Here is a 21616-nt window from a genome sequence, read left to right as displayed (position 1 = left end):
GGAGTTCATTAGAACTTTACCTTGGAGTTGTGTGCAGGACTGTTTGCAGAGGGCAACCCCGCCCCCATTCGCATCACCTACAACTGAGAGCTCTCTGTTTACACTCCCGTTAGTGATGTGTCGGTCGTGAATGAAACGGCTCTTAGAGATGGCTCTCTGGAGTAAATGACGAGAGCCTACTTCGTCCTGAGAGCTGTCTTTTTTAACTGTCTTAAGCTGCGTTCCCTCCGAACGGGATTCGCACATCAAATTCGTGTCAGCTGCCTTTCTTTCCTTTGCCATGTGGCAAATTCGCTGATTGACACCTGTCCAAAATGTGTTCATAGGCTTGACGCCCCAGCAACATGTGGGAGGAGCTTCTGCCAAATGATTTCTGCCTGATCGCTACATGGAGTGGTGTCTGTGTTTACTTCATTCACAATGCATGAAAGACGCAGAGGATATTGAGAGATCAGGTTGATTTATTTTAAAAAGCTCTACAAAAACTGGGTTCATGAGATCATTTTGAGATTATTCCGGTGCGGTGAGCTTCACTCCCGCACCAGGAGCTGCGTCTGAATGACAGCCAGCTTCCGCCGTGTCTCTGTGATCCAGTTTGATGACTCGATGACCATGTCAATCCCTTTATGATCACAGTGTACCACCTTCTGATCGCTGCTGAACAAGACAACAAGTTCACTGGACTCAAATGGCCTTCAGTCACCAGATCTCAACCCAATAGATTGAGAAGATATAAATATACACAATAGATAGAAATTGGCATCATGGATCTACAGCCGACAAATCTGCAGCAACTGTGATGCTGTCAAGTCAATATGGACCAAACTCTCTGAGGAATGTTTCCAGAACCTTGTTGAATCTCTGCCAGCAAGGATTAAGGCAGTTCTGGAGGAAAAAGGGGGTCCAACCCGGTACTAGCAAGGTGGACCTCATGAAGTTGCCAGTGAATGTATGCCTGGACTTAATGACCACTCCAATGAAAATGGTGTTTTGCTGTTTTAACATTTTTATCACCTGCAGACTGGACAGTGTGCTTCTTTTAAAAAGGCTGTAACATGCATCAATTTCAAAAAGAAACAATGGGAGAGAATTGCCATTAAACCACATTTTTTATCATTTATGAAAGAAAAAGTAACTACTTTAATGCGGTCACTAACAAATTCAGTACAAAAGAATACATTTATAAAAAGAAAATTTCTGACATTTCACAAAGAAAAGCTGCGTAAATAAATAAGAACCATGAAACTACCTGTTGAGAAATTTCCATCTGAATGTTTTAAGACCACAAAGTTCTGACTGTCTGTCTTCCTGCTGCTGAAAACTGCAGGTGAGGCGCGTCACAGCACCGTGTGGCACAGCGGGCAGGTGTTGTATTTACTGATCTCCTGCTCCAGAGCGCAGTGCTTGCACACGCCGCACATCCAGAACTGATACTCCTGGATCGGCAGGCCCGTCACGATGCATGTGGGCAGTTTGTCCTCTGAGCTAAAAAGATTGAAGCACACTGTGAGCTCCTTAAATCTGCACACATAGAAGCTAGAAGCTTCCACAGGTGTTTGTCGCTGGTACTCGACCCGGTGGCCCTCTTACCTGTCTGAGAGGTCCGCCCCCACCATGCGGCTGTCTTTGGGAGCATGCTTGGTGAAGATCTCCAGGGCCAGATCTTTGTAAAGCTGCTGCTGCTCGGGGCTTTGACCTTCCAGAGATTCCAGCTTGATGAAGGCTCGCGAGCAGGTGCCGAAGGCCCGGCTGGAAGCGGCGCAGACGGCTAGAAGAGAGTAGATCTCCACGGCAGGAATGATGTCCTCGTACTCGCGCAGGTGAAGAGCTGTGAAACAGGAACAAAGCATTTGACTTTTGGTTAGGACCATTTTCATATGACAGTTTCAAGCCAAACGCCTGATGCTGCTAAGAAATCCCAAACCCGGAAATGTGACAAACTTTTCCTGAATTTTGACTTTAGAGAGAAAATGAAACCGAGCGTGTCAGATAAATGCATCTAGACAATAAAGAAAAACACAATAAGAAACCACAAACCACAACAAGAAGCACGTTTCTTATGCACGAGGGAGAAAAGCAAGCGTGACGGAAGACGTCCACCACCCTTCTGCTCTCAAAGGTCTGCTTCTCTCATGCACCTTTTATTAAGAACACAGGTAGGAGGGTACAAGTTCCCAACAAAGAGACAAACTGAACAGTTCATTAGGGGGTGTCGTATAATGAACCACTTGGGAGGGTTTTCAGTTCTAACAGCATTCCTTATCAAGGACAGTGGGTCGTAAACCCCCCCTCATCCTAGCTGGGGATGAGAAGCAGATGAAAAAACACACAACTGTTTCTGAAAAGGTAAAAAAAAATTAAAATGCATTTTAACAAATACATTTAAACAATGATAGTAATAATATTTCTTTCCTAGAGATTTAAACAAGATCAAATGATTTCTTTCTTTCTTTCTGGCGGTCATGGACAGAAAAGACAGTGAAGGCAGCACAGCTTCAGTAATGAAACATATCGTTTCCCTATTTGGTCACAAGAATCTTGTGCTGGAGCTGTTTTATTGCCGATCGTCTTCACGGGTCATTTTTTGGATCAATTCAGCGTCTGAACTAACCCTGAAGGCTGGGGGGTGGAGCTGTTGTGTACCTGTGCGCATGGCGTTCTCCATGAGGCCTGCATAAAGCTGCCTTTGAGCCAGCAGGAAGAAGTGATACGCCTCCGCTCCACGCCAGGCGCTGTCCACAATGCCAGTTTCTGAAGAGCAGGCGTCCACCTCAAGAAGGCCTGCAAGGGCTGATGATACCTACATCCCCAAACCAAAAACTACCATGAACACAGGGGCTTCCACATTCAGTTTGCCACCTTATCTAGACTTTAAAGTCTACTGGAGTCAGAAAAGGGAGGATCCCTCTGCCCCTGCAGTGAAATACCTCAGACTTTCTTCCTTTGGTCTTGCTCTGCTGTGACGTCTTCACCTGCTCCTGATAGTTTTCAACAAGCTGCGCTGCGAGCACGTACAGCTTCTTCACCCTCAGGGGGTTACTCTTCCTCTTGGCTTCATCTTCTGCAATCTACAAACACAGTTACGCTTCCAGCACAAGCCACAGCACAGTTTCAGCTGTCAGGGTTGAATCCCACGTCTCTCTGGAAGCTTCACTAATACATTTCAGATGATCATTCCCGTTCCTCACAGACAAGCACACATAAACCTGATGATCCCAGTTTGCTTATGAGAAGTTCAGGTCATCAGATTTACTGTAGTTTTCCAAAAAGGCTTATTAGCTAAAATGAAGCAAAATTTCAGCTAAAATAAAGCAGAAAGTTGCCTTCCATACTTCTAACTTTACCACTGTAAGACATTTGAAAATATTGTAATGATCAATTGCAAGACTAGCAGAGGAAAGGTCCCATTTTACATTTTGGGTAAGTTTTAGTTGTGAACATTTACGGTATCTGAGAACTGGACTAAGTGACTCCTCCCCCCTGGCGTTCCAAAACAGGAAGTACTCACTGGTTCCAAGAGGCCAAAATCTTATAGACTTCTATAGAGAAATAAACAGCTGTTCCTCAGTCGTTCTATTGGTCAGAAGAACCATTCTGGATCTGATACATTTTATTAACAAATTCTTGATAATCCTCATTATTTTCATGATATTTGATTCCAAGTTATTCAAGTAATAAACTGACAGACGCCTCCATAAAAGTGGGTGGAGCCTGATGGTCCCTACACCCAACAGTCCAAGCATTTGATGGACAGATTCTTCTTCTTTCAAGTGGAAAGGGGTGTGGACTTCCAACAAGCTGATTGGCTAGAGTGGTTGCAATAGAAATGTGGACTCAGACTTGGACCAAACACTGCTTACTGAGGATTTCTGGCTCCAACATGGCCATATCTGTATCACGAAAAAAAATGATTTATGTCGTTGGAACCAGAAGTAAACTATTTCCTATGGATGAATCACTCGTTCTCAGACACATCAATGGTCGTAGTTGGTTTCAGTTGTTTTTCAGGGTCAAACAGCTGCAGCAATATTGTATATTGAATATATATCGTATATTGCAAATGTTGATATGAAGCGTTTTCTTGGTTTACAGAGATGGAAAAGTTGGAAAAATGTCAAAGTGGATTTAAAATGCAATTAAAAAATGTTTTCTGCTAAATTTAAGTTGATAGACTTACTTTAAACATCAGCTTTGCTGCATCCAGGAAGTGATGCGCTTTCCGGTACAACTCCACCGCCTCAAGGACTTTATTCTTCTCCAGAAGGTGGGAGGCGTATTTAGAAAGGAGAGACTTAATCTCCTTCATGTTGTGAGTTCTTGCCAGTTCCACAGCTTTGTTCCACTGAGGAGAAAAGAATCCAACATGGAATTTCCTTCAAAGGTTTGAAAAAAGGCAAACTACAAGACTACAATGTGACCAAATAACATTGAATAGACATTTGACATGATTTCGTTTGCTTCTGGCTGTTGGCTTTTTGCTAAAAAAAACTTCAAATGATCTTTCTGTTTTAAAGAAATGCTGAGGCAGCTGGAGTTTTGCGTCGGGGACAACTACAAAAAAAACATAAACATGCCTGTAAACACATAAAACAAACTTTATGCTTATCATTTAAAACACAACTCTACACTAAATTATACATTAAGAATAAATACATATTATTCTTACAATCATATTATATATCAATTTGTATTATTGTTGAACAACATGTATTTTTAAACATTTAATATCCATTTGAATAATTTTGTCACATTGAATATGTTTATAGATGAAATAGTATAGAACCCAATACTGATCCCTGTGGGACACCACGTGTAATGCTTATGGACTATGATATGTATGCTCCTTTTTACGCTGGGCTGAACAGCTAACTTTAAATCTTTGACGTTATGAGGAAATGTGGAAGACATGTCTTTATTTAGGACATTCAGGATTACAGCTTCAGCCATTGATGTTGATCTCTTCACTCTGAGTCCATCAAGACTTGCATTTATTGTGTGTTCCAGAGTAACTAGTCATTAACAAATAGTTTCTCTACAAAAATAGCAGAGAAATGTTATAGTGTGTAATGCTATTAGCTTATGTCTGCTTTTGGCTTAAAAATCATTTAAATAAACTCTTCCTGAGTTAATCACAGGTAGAGCTTTTCTTTTGAATCAAAGTTATTCCCTGGAAGCGTCTTGTTGCTGAGCATTGTTCACAGATCAGTGTGACTGATGAACACTGTGGATCTCTCAGAAACACAGGTGTTCTGCCGGCTCACCTGGTTCAGATGGACGCAGGTGTCAATAGCAGCTCTGGTCTGGTTGCAGTTCAGGTAGGCATTCACAGCCTGCTCACACATCCCCACGGTGGCATACATTTCTCCAATGTCCTGTTTCAGTAAATGAAGTGTTATTGGTGAAGGAAGAAGGGGCATAAAGGAGCATTTTCCGTCTTAGACGGAATCCAGAAAGCTCCTCCAGAGAACATCGGACTCACTGATAAAAGCCTGTGATTCTCTGGTAGCTCGGTGGCCAGCCTCTCCAGGCCGGGATAGTCCTCCAGCATGTAGTAACACTCGGCTAGCCTCTCCTGGTTAAGGCCCTGCTGGTAATACTGCACCGCATTCACCCTGGGAGGAAAAGAAAGGCAATGAAGAGGAAATAGTTAACAGGTATTCTACATATTCATCATTCACCGTCACATTCCCACAGAAACTCTTGCACGGTTTTTTATGCTGCAAATTTGTTCATTTAAGATTTTTTTTAAGAGAAAAGAAGCTGAGAGACTGAGATAAGGATAAAGATGAAGCTGTGAAAAAAGTTCAAGGCTAAAGCTTGTGCTACAAGACAGTTGCTAAGACATGGCAGGGAACTGGATGACCTTTATTTACAACTAAACAGGCAAATCAATCAAAAATAAAGGTAAAAATCAGAGAAATAAAAGAGGAAACTCTTTCTGGAGATGACCATTTTGAAAAAAGTACAGACTAAATCATGAAAAATAAATATAAACATAGTTTAAAAGATCTTTAAAAGCTCAACCTAAAGCTGATTGATCAACCAAACACGCCTTCATCAAGCTGACATTGAAGAACTTCAAACATTTCAATTAAAAATGACTTTTGCTCTTTCATTTTTTAAAATAAGATGAGGTTTGGTGAACATTTAAAGAAATCCACCCAACAACAAATACAAACAGCTGGCTGTGACACAATCACACTGTTGGTGGTTCAAGCAGGGCCAGCGTGCCCATCAGCAGGGCAGCTTGGCTCATGCCGCCTTTGATCCCAGTGGAAGGGGGCATGTAGATGCAACAGTCCCACCATGAGGCATCAGAAGGCCAACACGTCAAACGCTGATGTGTCATTTCACAAAAGAAAGCCAAAACTTTCCAGCCTCCTTAAATAATCTCATTGTCTTTGATGAAACTATGAACCAGAGGAGGAAACTCACTTATGTAGTGAATATGTGCAAATAAAACTGACACCAGCTGATATGTCCTTATGATGAAAGCTAAAAATCATTGTATCATTCATCATAATACTGCAGCTCCAGTGTTTAAACTCTTTAGACCACATGTGTCAAACTCAAGGCCCGCGGGCCAAATGCACCCCCCCCCATGTCATTTCATGTGGCCCGCAAAAGCATATAAGTTTTTAATTACTTAAAATAAAAATAAAATTTGGTGTGTATTTATTCATATCTAGGGAGAATCCGACTTGAAATATCAGATTGGACAACTTAGGACTTAAACACGGTCCATAACCTAACCTGACAGAATCTAATGTAAAAGGATTTATGCTGGAGGAACAAGCAAACACATGTTTTCTGTAATGAGTTATTTAACATTAACTAGTTACATTTATATTTCATTACATTTAGTTACATGTATAAGTTATATCTGGCCCTTTGAGGACAGACACTATGCTGATGTGGCCCTCAGTGAAAATGAGTGTGACACCCCTGCACTACACTATCGCGTAACTTTTCAACCGTTTACACAAATAATTCCATCGTATCCTGAAGCAGAGAAAAGCCTCTTTGTGTCATTATGCAAAACTTAACGTTAGTCATGTGTTACAGTATTGTGTAACGCCGCAAAGCCGCGTCAGAATCAGCTGACTCACGCCGATCGCCTAAACAGTGGAAGAGTCACGGTAGGTCAAAGTTCATGTGCTGTTTAGGCGACGTTGACGACATCCCGGGTCTCAGAGGGTTAAACATGTTGGATGATCACGGTAGACATTGTTTTTATGCCAAACATACAACATCTGTTTGCTTCCAACTCCCAGAGAAAGAAATGTGCCAAATGTAATGAAATACCACTTCTGTCTGTCGGCGAAGTAGTCCCCGATGGCATTGTAAGCCTGCTGCAGCAGAGCATCGTCACAAGCCCCGGAACCACTTTTCAGCAGCTGCATCACCTTGAACCAGTCTCCCAGCTTGATCCGAAGGTTAATGGCAAGGTCACTGCGGAGACACAGAGCATCATCTCCAAAGACGGGAATCAAACTTAGCAGATAAGAGCCGAATCATCTGCTTTGGCGTACCTGCGATCCATTTCCAGGTACATGCTGTCGGCTTCCTCAAACCTGCCAAAGTAGGCTGCCACTTCAGCCTTCTTCATGGGTTCACTGTGCAGGTTGCCCAGGCGCTTGACAAACTCAATGCCTTGATTGTCTCTGCAGTGGACGAAAGCCTGTTCAGCAGTCTTCAGATCCAGCTTCTGAAGGGCTGCTTCCGCCAGCAGACGCCTGCAAACGACAGCGGACCAAAAAGCTTCAGCTTTGGTTGACAGCGTCCACATGTGGAAGTGTAGACTTAACAAGAGCTGAGTGAACGTAGAGATGATAGCCACCCAAAGCAACAGGCCTGATGTGAATGGGAGCAGTTTTACGGCTGCATTTACCAGAGTCTCGGATGAGGATTGTCTTCAATGAACTGCGACGCGTCTTCGATGCCGACGTTTTCTATGAGAGCACGGCTGTCTCTCAGGGAGCGGATTTCAAAGTTGATGAGATTGTCTTTGTTTGGCTTCTCTGGGTTCTGCAAGGCAACATTCTGATCATCCTCTCATGCTGCCTTTACACACATAATCAAATAAAAACATGGCAATTGGCTCGCATCACTAGAAGACTTTGTAAGGGTGGCATAACACCAGAAACTGAGGCCGATACAAATGAACGGATCAAAAAAATACATTGTTTTAATATTGTTATTATTTTTATTTCATTTAAAAATATCGCTTATGTTATTTTTGCAGTGCTTAAAGAAGCTTGTATTTCTTAGTCTTTGTCAATAATAATATTGATTCAAAAATGTGTGTGTGGGGGGGGGCAAAGCTTTTTGCTAAGGGGCAGCTGCCCTCCCTTGCCTCCCTGTAGCTCCGCCCCTGACCACAATGCATTGCGTTTTAATGATTTTTCATTTAAAAAAAGTATTTAAATACATTTTTTACAAGTCATCTAAGTTTTCATCTTCAGAAGGTAAAAGGTTCATATTTATAGATTCTTACTTTGGGAAATCAGTGACATGATACTGATAAATCCTGTTAAAAAAAGGAGTGAGCACGGCGTCCAAATTACTTAACATCCAGAGGACTGGATAGTCCTGCACTCCAACGTCTTTTAGGGCTTTGGGAGAAGTGAGGGATTCCAGATGTTTAGTAATAAAGGTTTACCTTCATGATTTCATCAAGTAAGACAGATTTGATTTCCAAGTCTTCAAAGTTGCAGATGTATCCAGAAGTTTGAATGGGTTCCTGTTTTGACAGAAGCAGCCAAAAAACATCCCAGAGTTTAAACAGCATGCAGGAAAGGTTTTCTCAACATTTTTGCTTTTTACTCTCTTAAAAACCACACTTGAGTTTTCACCTCTGGGTCGAGGTTCCTAAAGACGTACATCCTTGTTTTTTCCATCATGGCAAACAGATCAGGGTTGTCATTCGCCCACTTCATGTCCCAAACGTCTTTGCGCTCAAACTTGGAGGAATCTGCACTCCCCCTGTTCGTGCCGCCGTCTGAGGCAGCACTGACATCCAGGTCCAACAACGTCATCACGCCCGCGATGTCGATGATGGCCAGCCGGCTGCCAGGAAACACAGTTTGCGATAGAAACTGTAACAAACGTCTGACCTTCTTTTATTTAGCAGAATGAAGATCCGTCCTAACTGACATGAAGCTGGACCAACCTGGAGTTGCAGTTCAGAGATAAATAATAGGCTCGATTGCTGGAAGTGTACTTTTGCAATAACGCAACAGTTGGAAGACTGTATCTGTGGATGCTGCCAGACTCACGGCCCTAGAAGCACAAAAAAACATTTTTATACGATAATTTTCACAGTTAGATGAATAATTTCAGTAAAATTGGAAGCCATGTACCACAATGAGTGTTTTATCTGTAGCTGTAATGCAACAGATGGGATCTTGAGTTGACTGGATTTTAAAAAAAAAAGGAAAATAGACAAAAGAGACACATTATTTCATTTGATTATATCAGAAATAATATTTTTTACCATCTGAGTTTAAAGTCCCACTCTGATCATCTTTTGATTTTTGGTAAAAATGTTCTCAATGGTTATTTTCACTACGAGTATGCAGTTTTGAGCCAAAAAACAAACAAACTGTGCCGTTTACTAGAACTTGAGTTCCCATGAGCACACAGCTGTTCAGTAGACATTCAGTAGAGTTGTGGGTGGGACTACTGGTGCAGAGGAACCCCACTCCACCCAGCGTATTTCCTAATTCACCAATGAGCGCTGGGTGGAGGACTGTCACGCAGGAAACCCAGGTTCAATTCCTAGGACACGCAATCCACTGCTGGACAGCCTATTTGGAACTATATGCCTCAAAAATTCAGGGTCATGTCAGAAAGGTCATCTGGGCTAAAAACTCTCTGCCAAACTACCTGTGCTGTGGCGACTGTTAACGGGATACGCTGAAAGATGAATAACATTTATTGTCTACTGATTCACAACATTTTGAATACAGAAATACTCAAAAAAACAATTTTGAGGTAAGTTATTTTTTTATACAGTGGGGCAAAAAAGTATTTAGTCAGCCACCAATTGTGCAGGTTATTCCATTTAAAAAATGTGAGAGGTTAACCATTTTACAATCATGAGAGACGCAATGAGAAAACCCCCACAAGAAATCAGATTGTCTGATTTTTAGAGAATTCATTTATAAATTATGGTGGAAAATAACGATTTGGTCAATAACAAAGGTTCAACTCAATATTTTGTTATATAGCCTTTGTTGGCAATTACAGCAGTCAAACGCTTCCTGTAAGTTTTCACAAGGTTTTCAAACTGTTGCTGGTATTTTGGTCCATTCCTCCATGCGGATCTCCTCTAGAGCAGTGATGTTTTGGTCCATTCCTCCATGCGGATCTCCTCTAGAGCAGTGATGTTTTGGTCCATTCCTCCATGCAGATCTCCTCTAGAGCAGTGATGTTTTGGTCCATTCCTCCATGCAGATCTCCTCTAGAGCAGTGATGTTTTGGGGCTGTCGCTGGGAAACACAGACTTTCAACTCCCTCCAAAGATTTTCTATGGGGTTGAGATCTGGAGACTGGCTAGGCCACTCCAGAACCTTGAAATGCTTCTAACAAAGCCCGTCTTCATTACCCATGCAGTGTGTTTAGGATGGTTATCATGATGAAAGATCCAGCCTCGTTCCCTCTAATGCCTTTGCTGATGGAAGGAGGTTTTCACTTAAAATCTGACGATACATGGCCCCATTCATTCTGTACTTTACACGTTAAGTCGTCCTGCTCCCTTTGCTGAAAAACAGCCCCAAAACATGATGTTTCCACCCCCATGCTTTACAGTAGGTATTTTGATCCCACAGGGTGAGATCTTGCAGGGAGCCCCAGATGGAGGGAGATTCTCAGTGGTCTTGTATGTCTTCCATTTCCTAATATTTACTCCCTCAGTTGATTTCTTCACACCAAGCAGCTTTCCTGTTGCAGTTTCAGTCTTCCAGCCTGGTGCAGGTCAACAATCTGGTTTCTGGTGTCCTTAGACAGCTCTTTGGTCTCCAAAGTGGAGTTTGGAGTGTGACTGTTTGAGGTTGTGGACAGGTGTCTTTATATAGATAACCAGTTCAAACAGGTGCTATTAATGCAGGTAAGCAGTGGAGGACAGAGGATCCTCTAGGGAAGAAGTTACAGGTCTGTGAGAGACAGAAATCTTGATTGTTTGTAGTTGATCAAATAATTTACTAATAAATTATTTAAAAATTATACAATGTGACTTTCTAGATTTTGTTCTCTCATGTTGTCTGATGTTGTCTGTCATAGTTAAGGTAAAGCTCTGATGAACATTACAGGCCTTTTTCATCTTTTTAAAAGGGAGAAGTTGCTCAATTGGTGGCTGACAATACTTTTCCCTGACTGTATATCATGGGAAAAAATCCACAAGAACTTGTTAAAATCCCCATTTTCATCAGAGTGGGTCTTTAAATGTGCCTAAAAGACTTTATCAGAGAAGAAACTCAAGCTCCTCTTACTGTGAAGGCTTTTGAAAAATCGGAAATGGCGTCACCGGTTCCAGATGGGTGGATGTCAATGTGATAGACACTATGGAGACGACCAGAGAAAACACGTGAGAAGCAAGAAAGAGCGAGCCGGACAGACAGAAAGCCACAGATACGACCCATAATTCCACCGCAAAAAAAGATCTGGCAGAGCAAGAGACCACATCCAACAAGGCTAGAGCAGATGAGAAATTGCTTTTCACGGTCAGACGTACGCTTAAGGTGCCATCAGCTGACTTAGCTGAGCCGGGCTCCTGGTTTTATCTCTTTCTTAGTTTCATTTTCTTTTGTCCATTTGAGATTCACTTTGGATAATAAATGCAAATGCTCTAAAAATACTCACTTCTCCTTTCCTCCCTTCTTTGTTCTGGCCACTTGGTTAATTCCCATGGCGGTCAGCTTCTTTGCCACTCTGTACTGCCACAAGTAGAAGGCCTCTTTGGACGCGGCAATGACGTGTGTTTTGGTCATGGTGACAAACAGAGGCTCTAAGTAAAGAAAGTACACAACAAAAATGAATAGGGGGGCAAATACTACTGTTCTGCGGTAAAAAACACTTTGACAGTCATAAACGGTTAGCTATCCGCTTTAAAAAAACACAGCTGTTTCTTCCCACATTTCTTTAACGAAACAACAAAGTTTTTAATATTATAGGAGGCCTCGCGACCCTGGTGTGCACCCTCACACTCACTTCTTTCTGAAATACACACCAAAATCACCACATTTACATTTACATGATAGAAGAATGAGACTCACCAATGTCGATGTATTTTGAATCCAGGGGGGTTCCAATGGAATTGCACAGAATCAGAACATACTGTAGAAAACAACAAACAGCAGGGCCTCTTTAGAACACACATCAAGATTGCTCCAGTTTTAAGATTTGAGACTTTAGGTAGGACATTACCCGAGCAGAACTCCCAGTCTCTAACCCAGCATCCTCCTGTGTGACAGCAAGTTCAACAAGATTAAACCGGCATGCAGGGTCAAAGTTTGTCATGAAACCGGCGTGCAGGGTCAAAGTTTGTCATTAAACCGGCATGCAGGGTCAAAGTTTGTCGTTTGGCCATGCATTCCAGGTCGTACAGGGATAAATGTGTCGTTCTTGAGACAATACCAGGAGCCTCTGCAAACTGTCTGCAGACATTCTCCAGGGTGTCCTGCTAGTCCCTCATGAATTATGGCTGAAAATGCTGATCACAGCAGGGAGGTGTCCGCGGTCACACCAACAGCAGTCAAATCATAGACTAAAACTATCGGGAGGATTTTCTGGAAAGTTGTAGACAATATATGGAAATAATTTGAGGAAATTCATTTAACACAGATTACGGGTTTTCTCTTTTAGGAAGGTCTACGGAACCCGTGTCCTGACATTAAGATATAAAAATATATCTTGTTCCCACAGATTAATATCTTGTTCCCACAGGTTATTATGTCGTTCGCACGAAATACTATTCCGTTCCCACAAGATACTATTGCGTTCCCTCAAAATACTATTCCGTTCCCTCGAAATGATTAACTCGTGCGAACGCAATAATTATGTCGTTCAAACGCAATAATTAATCCGTTCGAACACAATAATTATTCACGTCATAAGTCATTCAGGCAGATATGCTCTCTGTACGCCGGCAAAACTAAGCCGCTTTCAGCGGTAACTTCCGTGTCTCTGTGACCCATATTCGTTCAAATAAGGAACATGAAAAACAAAAATGATCACTTTGTTACTGTCTCAATGAATATAAGAAAAATATCAAAAGATTTATGATAACTAGGCTGCTTTGTCATACGAAAGCTCCTGCTAGGCTACTACTAGCGCCGCCGCAGAGCTCTTTGATGTATGCCGGCATTTGGTCACAGGAACACGGTGATTGGCCAGTGATTGGCAGCAAAGCACGCTGGGAAACGTGACGTAGTGCTTTTGTTGTTATGCTACGAGCTAAAGGTAAGTGCTTTAGGCGAAGCAGCCTGCTTAATATGATATTTTTCAGATTTTCATCGAGAAAAAAACAGATCGACCATTCTTGCTTTTATTTTTACCCCTATTGAATGCTCACAGAGACACGGAAGTAGCGGCAGGAAGCGGCTTTTGCAGCAAGATGACTGAGGAGGGCGTACCATCAGGATGTGAATGAACGTGAATACGATGGATGCTTTTGTGCTTTTTAAAATAAATAAATCTGTTCTCTAAACATCCTCCGTGTCTTCAATGCAATGTAATGAGACACACACAGACAGAAATGTGAAGGTATCTGCTGTAAATATATGACGTAAATGAATAACAGGATCAATGATCGGCTAGTCAGTTAGCATGTATCCTTATAGCCTTCGAATGTAAAGCAACTGACTGCTAAAGTTAATAAAAGACAAGTCCTGAATATTATTATTCCTATTCGACCCTAAACTACAATATCAGCTGTCTGTCAATAGACCAGCCAGTTGCCCAAATGCCGGCATACATCAGAGAGCTCTGCGGCGGAGCTAGTAGTAGCCTAACAGGAGCTATCAATGACAAAGCAGCCTAGTTATCATAAATCTTTTGATATTTTTCTTATATTCATTGAGACAGTATTAAAGTGATAATTTTTGTTTTTCATGTTCCTTTTTTGAACGAATATGGGTCACAGAGACACGGAAGTTACCGCTGAAAGCGGCTTAGTTTTGCCGTTGTAGGTACCGGATGTTCTCGGGTTGCCGGATGTTCTCGGGGTCCTTCGGGGTCCTTCAAATGAGTTATATCACTAGAGGAGACATCACGTGGTTCCTCATGGGAGGAGAGCACCGCCATCTTGGTGAGGTCAAGTTTTGAAGACCAAACCACATTTATAACATTTAATAAAGAGCTCTGTTTTTGCTTTCAATCACTTCATTATATGAAAAAGAAGAATGGCTTGAAATTGCTTAGTTTTGTTCAGAAATACAAACTTCACGAGTACCCCTAACTTAACTAGTATTAGACTACTTAAATTTTTTCTATGTTCCTTTATTTTATTTTACTTATGTTTTTATTTATTTGTGTGTTATGTTCATTGTTTCTTTTTTTCCCCTCTATTCTTTATTTTCTATGTCAATATGTTATATTTGGCAATGGTGACTGATCTTCGAGGCAATATTGATTACATCGTTATTGTTCGTTGTTAACGTTAATGTCATTGTTAATGTATGATACCACAATTGTCAATAAAGTTTTTAAAAAAACTTAGCGACGTTAACTCATTGGTCGTGGCAACTTACAGCCAATCAAATAGTGTGACGTCATCATTGGTCGAAGGACCCCGAAGGACCCCGAGAACATCCGGCAACCCGAGAACATACGGTACCCACACCGGCGTACAGAGAGCATATCTGCCTGAATGACTTATGACGTGAATAATTATTGCGTTCGAACGGATTAATTATTGCGTTTGAACGACATAATTATTGCGTTCGAACGGATTAATTATTGCGTTTGAACGACATAATTATTGCGTTCGCACGAGTTAATCATTTCGAGGGAATGGAATAGTATCTTGTGGGAACGGAATAGTATTTTGTGCGAACGACATAACCTGTGGGAACAAGATATTAATCTGTGGGAACAAGATATATTTTTATATCTTAACACGGGCTTCGTAAAGGTCAAATCAGGTCCACTTTATCTATTGACTGTATTAATGAACTGGACTGAGTGACTCCTCCCCCCTTGCATTTTAAACAGGAAGTAGCCACTGGCTCCAAGAAGCCAGAATCCCATAGACTTATATAAAGAAATAAACAGTTGTGACTCAGTCATTCTATTTGTCAGAATATTAATTCTTGCTCCGATACAACACAAACACACGTTTGAACATAAAATGTATGAACACGTTTCAGTTTACTTCATTATAATTGGCTTCATTCATTTGATGTTGTGCTCTGAGTTACCAGTGCTGAGGGAACCATTGTTGCTGCTGCTGGAATCATCAAGTCAGGTCTGAAACAATGCATGCCAGTCAGCAGAGGCCTTACATTCAGCAGGCAGCTAAGTGGACTAAATCATCGCCCAGGGGACTAGAAATTATTTTGTGTTGCTTTACTTTAGTTTCTATTTTGATGTTCTTTATTTTCATTCATTTGTGTAAGTTCATTCACAACAGGATGGACATTGGTTTAGCTTGCTGCTGATTGGCTAGAGTGGTTGCCACAGAAACAATGATTCAGACCCCACTCGGACCAATCAATGCTTGCTGACCATTTCTGGCTCCAACATGGCGACGTTCGTATTGAGATAAAATGGAATTTACTTCATGTAATTGGAACAGGAAGTCAGCCGTGTTCTATGGGTGACGTCACACTCACTCAGTCCAGTTCTGTATACAGTCAATGATGAGATGTGATCCTGCCAGTAAATCCTGTGAAACTCCAATCAGCACACCCTGTCAGGTTTGCTTCTGAACTCCTCAGTGAATCATTTTCTGAGAGCATCAAACACATGACTGACGTCTGAAGGCAAACAGGAATGGAGCTCTGATGCATTCAGTGTGTTTGTGGCTAAACAGAGCTGTGGTTTGGTTTGGTCTTTGTGTCTCCTTTTACGCTTAGAAATCTAAGACTTAGACAGGTGTTATATGTTTTGGAGTGTCTGTGGTAGACGGGGATGTGCTGAGGACCTTTTTAAAGTTGTCAGAAATGTTGCCTTTTACCAAAGTTGAAAAACACTGGAAAGATTTTAGGACTGATGTGGATCCCGTCATAAATCAGTCAGCAGTACGTGGAGAGGAGACTGCATAGAAGTGGATTCTGGATGTTACTGCGCCCCACTGGATCCCAGTTTGATGAGCTTCCATGAGGCTGTTGCAGGTTCTTTTCATACCTGAAGCTGCGTTTCATCTGCTTTGCTGGCCAGGATGCAGAAGTCTCCAGAAGTTGTGACAGACAACAAGCTCTTGACGTATTTGACAAACTTCTCGTTGTTTTTAGTTTCCCAGAAGACCACGCAGTACTCCTGGCGCTCTGGCTTGGTGTAGGCGTACACCACCGTGCTGCAGCAGTATCCCCACTGTCAGCACACATGAACAGGCTGCTGAAACTCATCCAGACTTCCAGGAAGTATGAGAGACGGGATTCCAAAGCTATCAAATTCAGCCAAACCGTTGTAAACTTTATCCTTTTACCAACTCTAACACTGGTACTTGGTTTTAAACATGAACTCTTTTTGAATACTTCAGTACTATTTTATCCATGTTTTACAGTGTGAGCAATATGGTATTAACCTTGTAATCTGGTCTTATGTTGGCGAAGTAAATATAGGAATCCACAGCCAAGGCAATCCGCAGTCCTCCCCCCTCCCAGGCAACCCCAGACATTTGCTTTCCAGGCACCTTGAGAGTTCTTAGATGCTGCGCAGAAACAGGAAATCAGAAACAACCGTTTTCCAAAAGCTGAGCTGGAGTCCGAAATTGTGTCCGACTGCATGACATAAAAAACGTGGAGCACCTCACCTCCCCAAAAGGTGTGTAGAACTGGACTACGTTGAACTCTTTGTCTTTGGTTGAAGCTCTGAGGAAACCGGCCACCGCTAACACGCTGCCACACTGGTTCCACTGGATGCTCACCACGTTCATCAAAGTATCGATGCAGACTGGATCTGCAAAGGAAGACATGATCACCCATCTATGAAATCAGCAAACATGTCAGGATCTGAAGCGTTCAGAGGCCTCACTGTCATCATTCTCATAACGCATGATCTGGCATCTCCCGTTGTCGAAGCAGATGGCGAGGCACGGACAGTCTGGCCTGACGTAACCCCTGGTTCCTGCATACCACTGAATCCCAGCTATACTCACCGATCCAGCGGCTACGAGACAGCCGATGGCCATTTTCATCTGAAACACCACACAGAACAAAACAGGCGTAGTCATTTATGCATTATATGCATCACTTCAGTCGGCTGTAGATGAACCACAGCGACGGATATGTGTGGTTTTTCTGCTAAAAGGCATTTTCATGTATAGTTTTAAATGCCAAATGAATAATAAATATTTAGATTCTATCCATTTAGGTAAAAGAATGGGACTGTATCACATCACTACAAAGTTAGTTGAATCTTTTATGTATCAAATTGTGGACCATAAATGGGGATGTGTTTCATTTTATGTGAGAGGGAAAGATACAGAGCCTTTCTAAAAAGCTTCCTGACACCATAAATGGATCTACCAATCACAATTTCCTTGACTCTTTCTGCTATGTTGGTGTTAGACACTCACTATGAAGTTTCCCTGGTTGTCATAGATGTGTACTTCCCCGCTGGCCATCCCAAAGAGGAGGATCTTGCTGTCAGGTGACCATGCCACATGAGCGAGCTGGCTCCCCTTCAGCTCTTTTCCCCAGATCCGGTTTCCTGTGTGCGTCAGACCAGGTTTATGGAAAATTCCATCCCCTGGAAGCTGTGATTCTCTTAAATCGACCGTACCATCCACGGATCCGACAATCACAGCTCCGTCTTCGTACACAATGCAGATCTTCTGACCATCGGCGTTCCAGCTCATGCTTCTCACCACTGATTTGTTCCTGTTGTTGATCATCTCCTCATACCAGGCGCCTCAAGAGGGAACAAGCGGCTAAAGACTTTTCCTTACAAAGAACCCAGAGTTTGACTTGGACAGTGCGACTTACCTTTGTACAACATCCACACGATGATGAGTCCGTTCTGGTCACTGGTTGTTAGCTTCTCATACTGCTCATTCCATGTCACCACTTGCACTGCACCTGTTGGTGTTTTCCGCCATGAAGCAAAAGAACCTTTGAGACCCGCTAAACATTTGTGCACAAACTGCTGCAAATCAAAAGTTTCACACAACCATTCCATACATTCAAAAACACAACATCTGGCTAAACTGAAGCCCAATGACATGCAGGAATCTGCACAGCAAAATGAAAGCTAGATATTGAAACCTTTTTCTGTTCCCAAAGCAAACAGAAAACCTGACCTTTCATAGAGAAAATCCGACAATAAGCAACTTTACCAACTCACTATTAAGCTAATTGTGTCACACCACCCCATTACACCCCATTACACCCACCGCATGCTCTCCCATCATCTAATCCCTGCTCTCCTTTCCTTCGTCTCTCATGACGTCATGTGATATCTGGGCACTTGGAAACTTGTTTTTTAATGGTTTTCCTCGTGTTTTATCCCCGCCCGGCTTTGCCAAAGACTCACCTCTGTGTCCCTCTAAAGTCTGGTTCATGGATAAATTACTTGGTGCAGCAAGACCTTTGAACCTGACATCATCTGTGGAGAAAGGACACATGATTGTTGCTGCAATTGTTAGTCTAACACAGGTATGTCCAAAGTCCGGCCCATCTCTGACAAATTTTCCGCAGGCTCCTGTCAGAAAATGAATAACCTGTTGCCCAGAGCACCTTTAAAAAGTGTGGGTACGATTTCTTGACTGCACTTGTCTAAATGATGTTTTAACTCGTAAACCTGTGGCAACACTGCCGTCCGACCTTTCAGAGACACTTTTTCACTCACTTCTAAAATGTCAACTGCACATAAAAACAAGAAAAGTTGACAGCGAGGGCCACCGCTTCAAGAACAAGTGGAAATTGTCATATTTTTTCAGTGGAATTTGAAAACAACTGCATCTGCCGGATATGCTAAAGGCACTAGACGCACTACCAGACAAGAAGTGAGAACTACGACACGATACCTGGGACCGGATGATGGAGGATGATGTCATTTTGGTGGAAACATCTTTAGATGTGTTTCTATTTTTTGTGAAGAAAACAAATATTTAATTGTCATTTCTTCTTTCTCTTTCAGCTTTTCCCATCAGGGTTCACCACAGCGAACAAATCGCATGGTAAACTTGGCAATGTTTTGTGCTGGATGCCCTTCCTGACGCAACCCTCTCAAAGCATCCGGGCTTGGGACCGGCACAGAAGTAGAGAAGGGAACAGGGAGCAGCCCGGAGTCGAACCCTGGTTTCACAGATGGAAGGCGCCGCAAACCAGCACGAGCTAAACCGGTTCCATTTAATTGTCATTTAATGTTAGTAAAATAGTTCAAAGAATGTCAGGCCGCATGTTTGGCCCTGACACACTTTGACCTCTTTGCTACATGTTTGGACACCTCTGGTCTAAGACTTTCATTCTAGTCAGCAGCAGAGGACAGGAACTATCTCCATGTCATTTGATCAGATAACAGTAGAAAGATGGATTTATGTTTTGGTTTTTGAGTCCTGGGCTGCACAGTGGTGCGGTGTGAAGCTTTTAGTTCAAATCCCAAACTGAATTATGCCAAACGAATATTAAATATATACATTAAGTCCAATTAGTTAAAGGTTCAAAGAATTGGACTTGTAGTGCGTTGCCACAAAGTTAGTTGAATCTTTTCCGTATTGATTTGTGGACCACATATGTAGATGCGTATCCATTCATGTGAGAGGATTAGATACTCATCCCTAATAACATTTGTGTTGTTTAAAAATGGTGCAAATGTGCTCCAGTGGGACGATCCTATAGGTTATAAAGGGTGTCTAATTTTAAAGGGAACTAAGATGACCTTTTGTCTAAACTAAACAATGATTCTGATAATTAAAAGAAATGTTTAGTTTTCCTTAATATTTCTGGGGTTTTTCTCCTTTTTTCAGTTTCTTGAATCCATTTCAACAAAATCTACAAGACATCTTCTGCAGGGGAAATGAAAGGGAGAAAAACTCATGCAAAGAAAAGAAATTCCACATGTTTATGCATAAAAATAACAGTTAGATGAATATGAGTGTGGGATGCTTCAATCTCGGGTTCTGTTCACAGAGAAATCACTCTTCTGGTGCAGAGGACTGCAGACCCTTCCTCCCCCTAAAGGATCAGGATGATGTGGAGCAGCAGGACTTTACCTGACTGCGTCTCCAGCTTCAGCACCTTCAGCAGACCGTCGTCACCTCCACAGGCGATGCAGCCCTGGTCTTTGTTCCACGACACGCATTTCAGATGGATGTTGTTCGGAATCGCGATCTGCACAGACCCAAAGCCGGGCTGGACGCTCCTTCTGACGACAAATTCACTGATCAGGGCGTTGAAAACTTACCTTCTTGCTGAGGTAGATGAACATGGTGACCGTAAAAGGAAATATTCACGGTCTATAGTCAGATTTAAAGAGGGAAAACGGCATGAATCGGTTTGTTAGAAAAAAGCCCAGAGCGTTAGCTTAGCCTTCCTAGCATAGCCCGTTCACCATGTCAACAAAACTACAAAACTGAGCAACAAATTGAAATTCCGAGGATTTAACATTTACGTTCATATGTTTATTTTGAATTTGACGCTCAAAGAGCATCGACATCTGACGTTTTGTTACTTCAGTTGTCAGACTGAAGCTTGTGGAGTTTTATGGCTTTCCTGCGGTCTCCAGTAGCAACCGTAAACCGGAAGTCCCTGGTGATGATGGTAGTTGTAGTTTATTGAGCCATGAAGTGAAGGCTTTGTTCCTCTGAAAAAGTTGCTAGTTTGTATCCTCTGTTGTTTTTGAAGTTTTGAAGAAAAACTGTAATAATAAAAAATATAAATATTAAGAAAATCCTCATAGGTCTGTGGGTTTAGTTCTTCAAACTATAAAAGTAGAATGTTTGCAAACGGGCTTTATATTAAGGTGACACTAGTTCTGCTGTTTAGCCAGTGGCGGTTCTACACTAACTTACTCCCTGGGCGAGTACCCAACCCCCCCCCCCCCCCCCCCACACACACAAAATTTGACAACATCCTGTTGTGTTCCCTATCTTCTATTTAGCCATTTTACTCAAAAAATGCATTTTCTTTTTCTAGACTCGTATTACGGGGGGGGGGGGGGGGGGGTCACACTCAGTCACACAGGGGCCTAAGTTAAAAACACGCTTAAGGTTTTGGGCCGAAGAAGAGAAACATTAACTGAACACACTAAAACTAAACTTTTAAACCTTTTAAACTGAACTTTTTGAACATAAATATGAATAAAAACAGGAACATTAATCCAGAGTAACTCAAGTTAAACCTTAAATAACTTATAATATTTTGCTCTCCATAGAAATATATTCTGTCAAAATGATACAAATATGAACATGCTGCAGAACAAAACAAAGAAAGCCTGGAAATAATAATAATAA

At 42.0% G+C, this 21616-nt stretch overlaps 1 protein-coding gene across 1 annotated transcript; it reads right to left on the bottom strand.

Moving 5' to 3' along the window:
* Nucleotides 1-443: 443 nt before the first annotated feature.
* wdr35 (WD repeat domain 35) lies at nt 444-20944 on the bottom strand. The gene is made up of 28 exons (XM_011490795.3): nt 20569-20944; nt 20378-20495; nt 18697-18768; nt 18150-18242; nt 17947-18075; nt 17741-17874; nt 17197-17359; nt 16976-17121; nt 16748-16873; nt 16348-16533; nt 12427-12462; nt 12276-12336; nt 11863-12007; nt 11493-11562; nt 9363-9416; nt 9173-9282; nt 8856-9069; nt 8663-8743; nt 7892-8028; nt 7533-7736; nt 7306-7452; nt 5480-5612; nt 5262-5372; nt 4178-4342; nt 2928-3068; nt 2644-2800; nt 1591-1828; nt 444-1485 (listed from the first exon to the last, which is right to left on the bottom strand). Exons 1-28 carry the CDS (start codon nt 20590-20592, stop codon nt 1338-1340), a joined length of 3543 nt encoding a protein of 1180 aa, XP_011489097.1. The 5' UTR covers nt 20593-20944; the 3' UTR covers nt 444-1337.
* Nucleotides 20945-21616: the final 672 nt, after the last annotated feature.

This window comes from Oryzias latipes, chromosome 22 (genome assembly GCF_002234675.1).
Source record: "Oryzias latipes chromosome 22, ASM223467v1".
Classification (NCBI taxonomy): domain Eukaryota; kingdom Metazoa; phylum Chordata; class Actinopteri; order Beloniformes; family Adrianichthyidae; genus Oryzias; species Oryzias latipes.
This window is presented reverse-complemented; position numbering and strand designations above follow the sequence as displayed.

Bases quoted from the DNA above. Each gene is read 5' to 3' on its own strand.
- wdr35 (XM_011490795.3), bottom strand. From the start codon at position 20,592: ATGTTCATCTACCTCAGCAAGAAG. The intron at 16,534-16,747 runs GTTAATACCATA...GTGTGCTGACAG, and splicing joins ACATAAGACCAGATTACAAG to TGGGGATACTGCTGCAGCAC. The intron at 8,744-8,855 runs GTGAAAACTCAA...CTGTCAAAACAG, and splicing joins TTAGGAACCTCGACCCAGAG to GAACCCATTCAAACTTCTGG.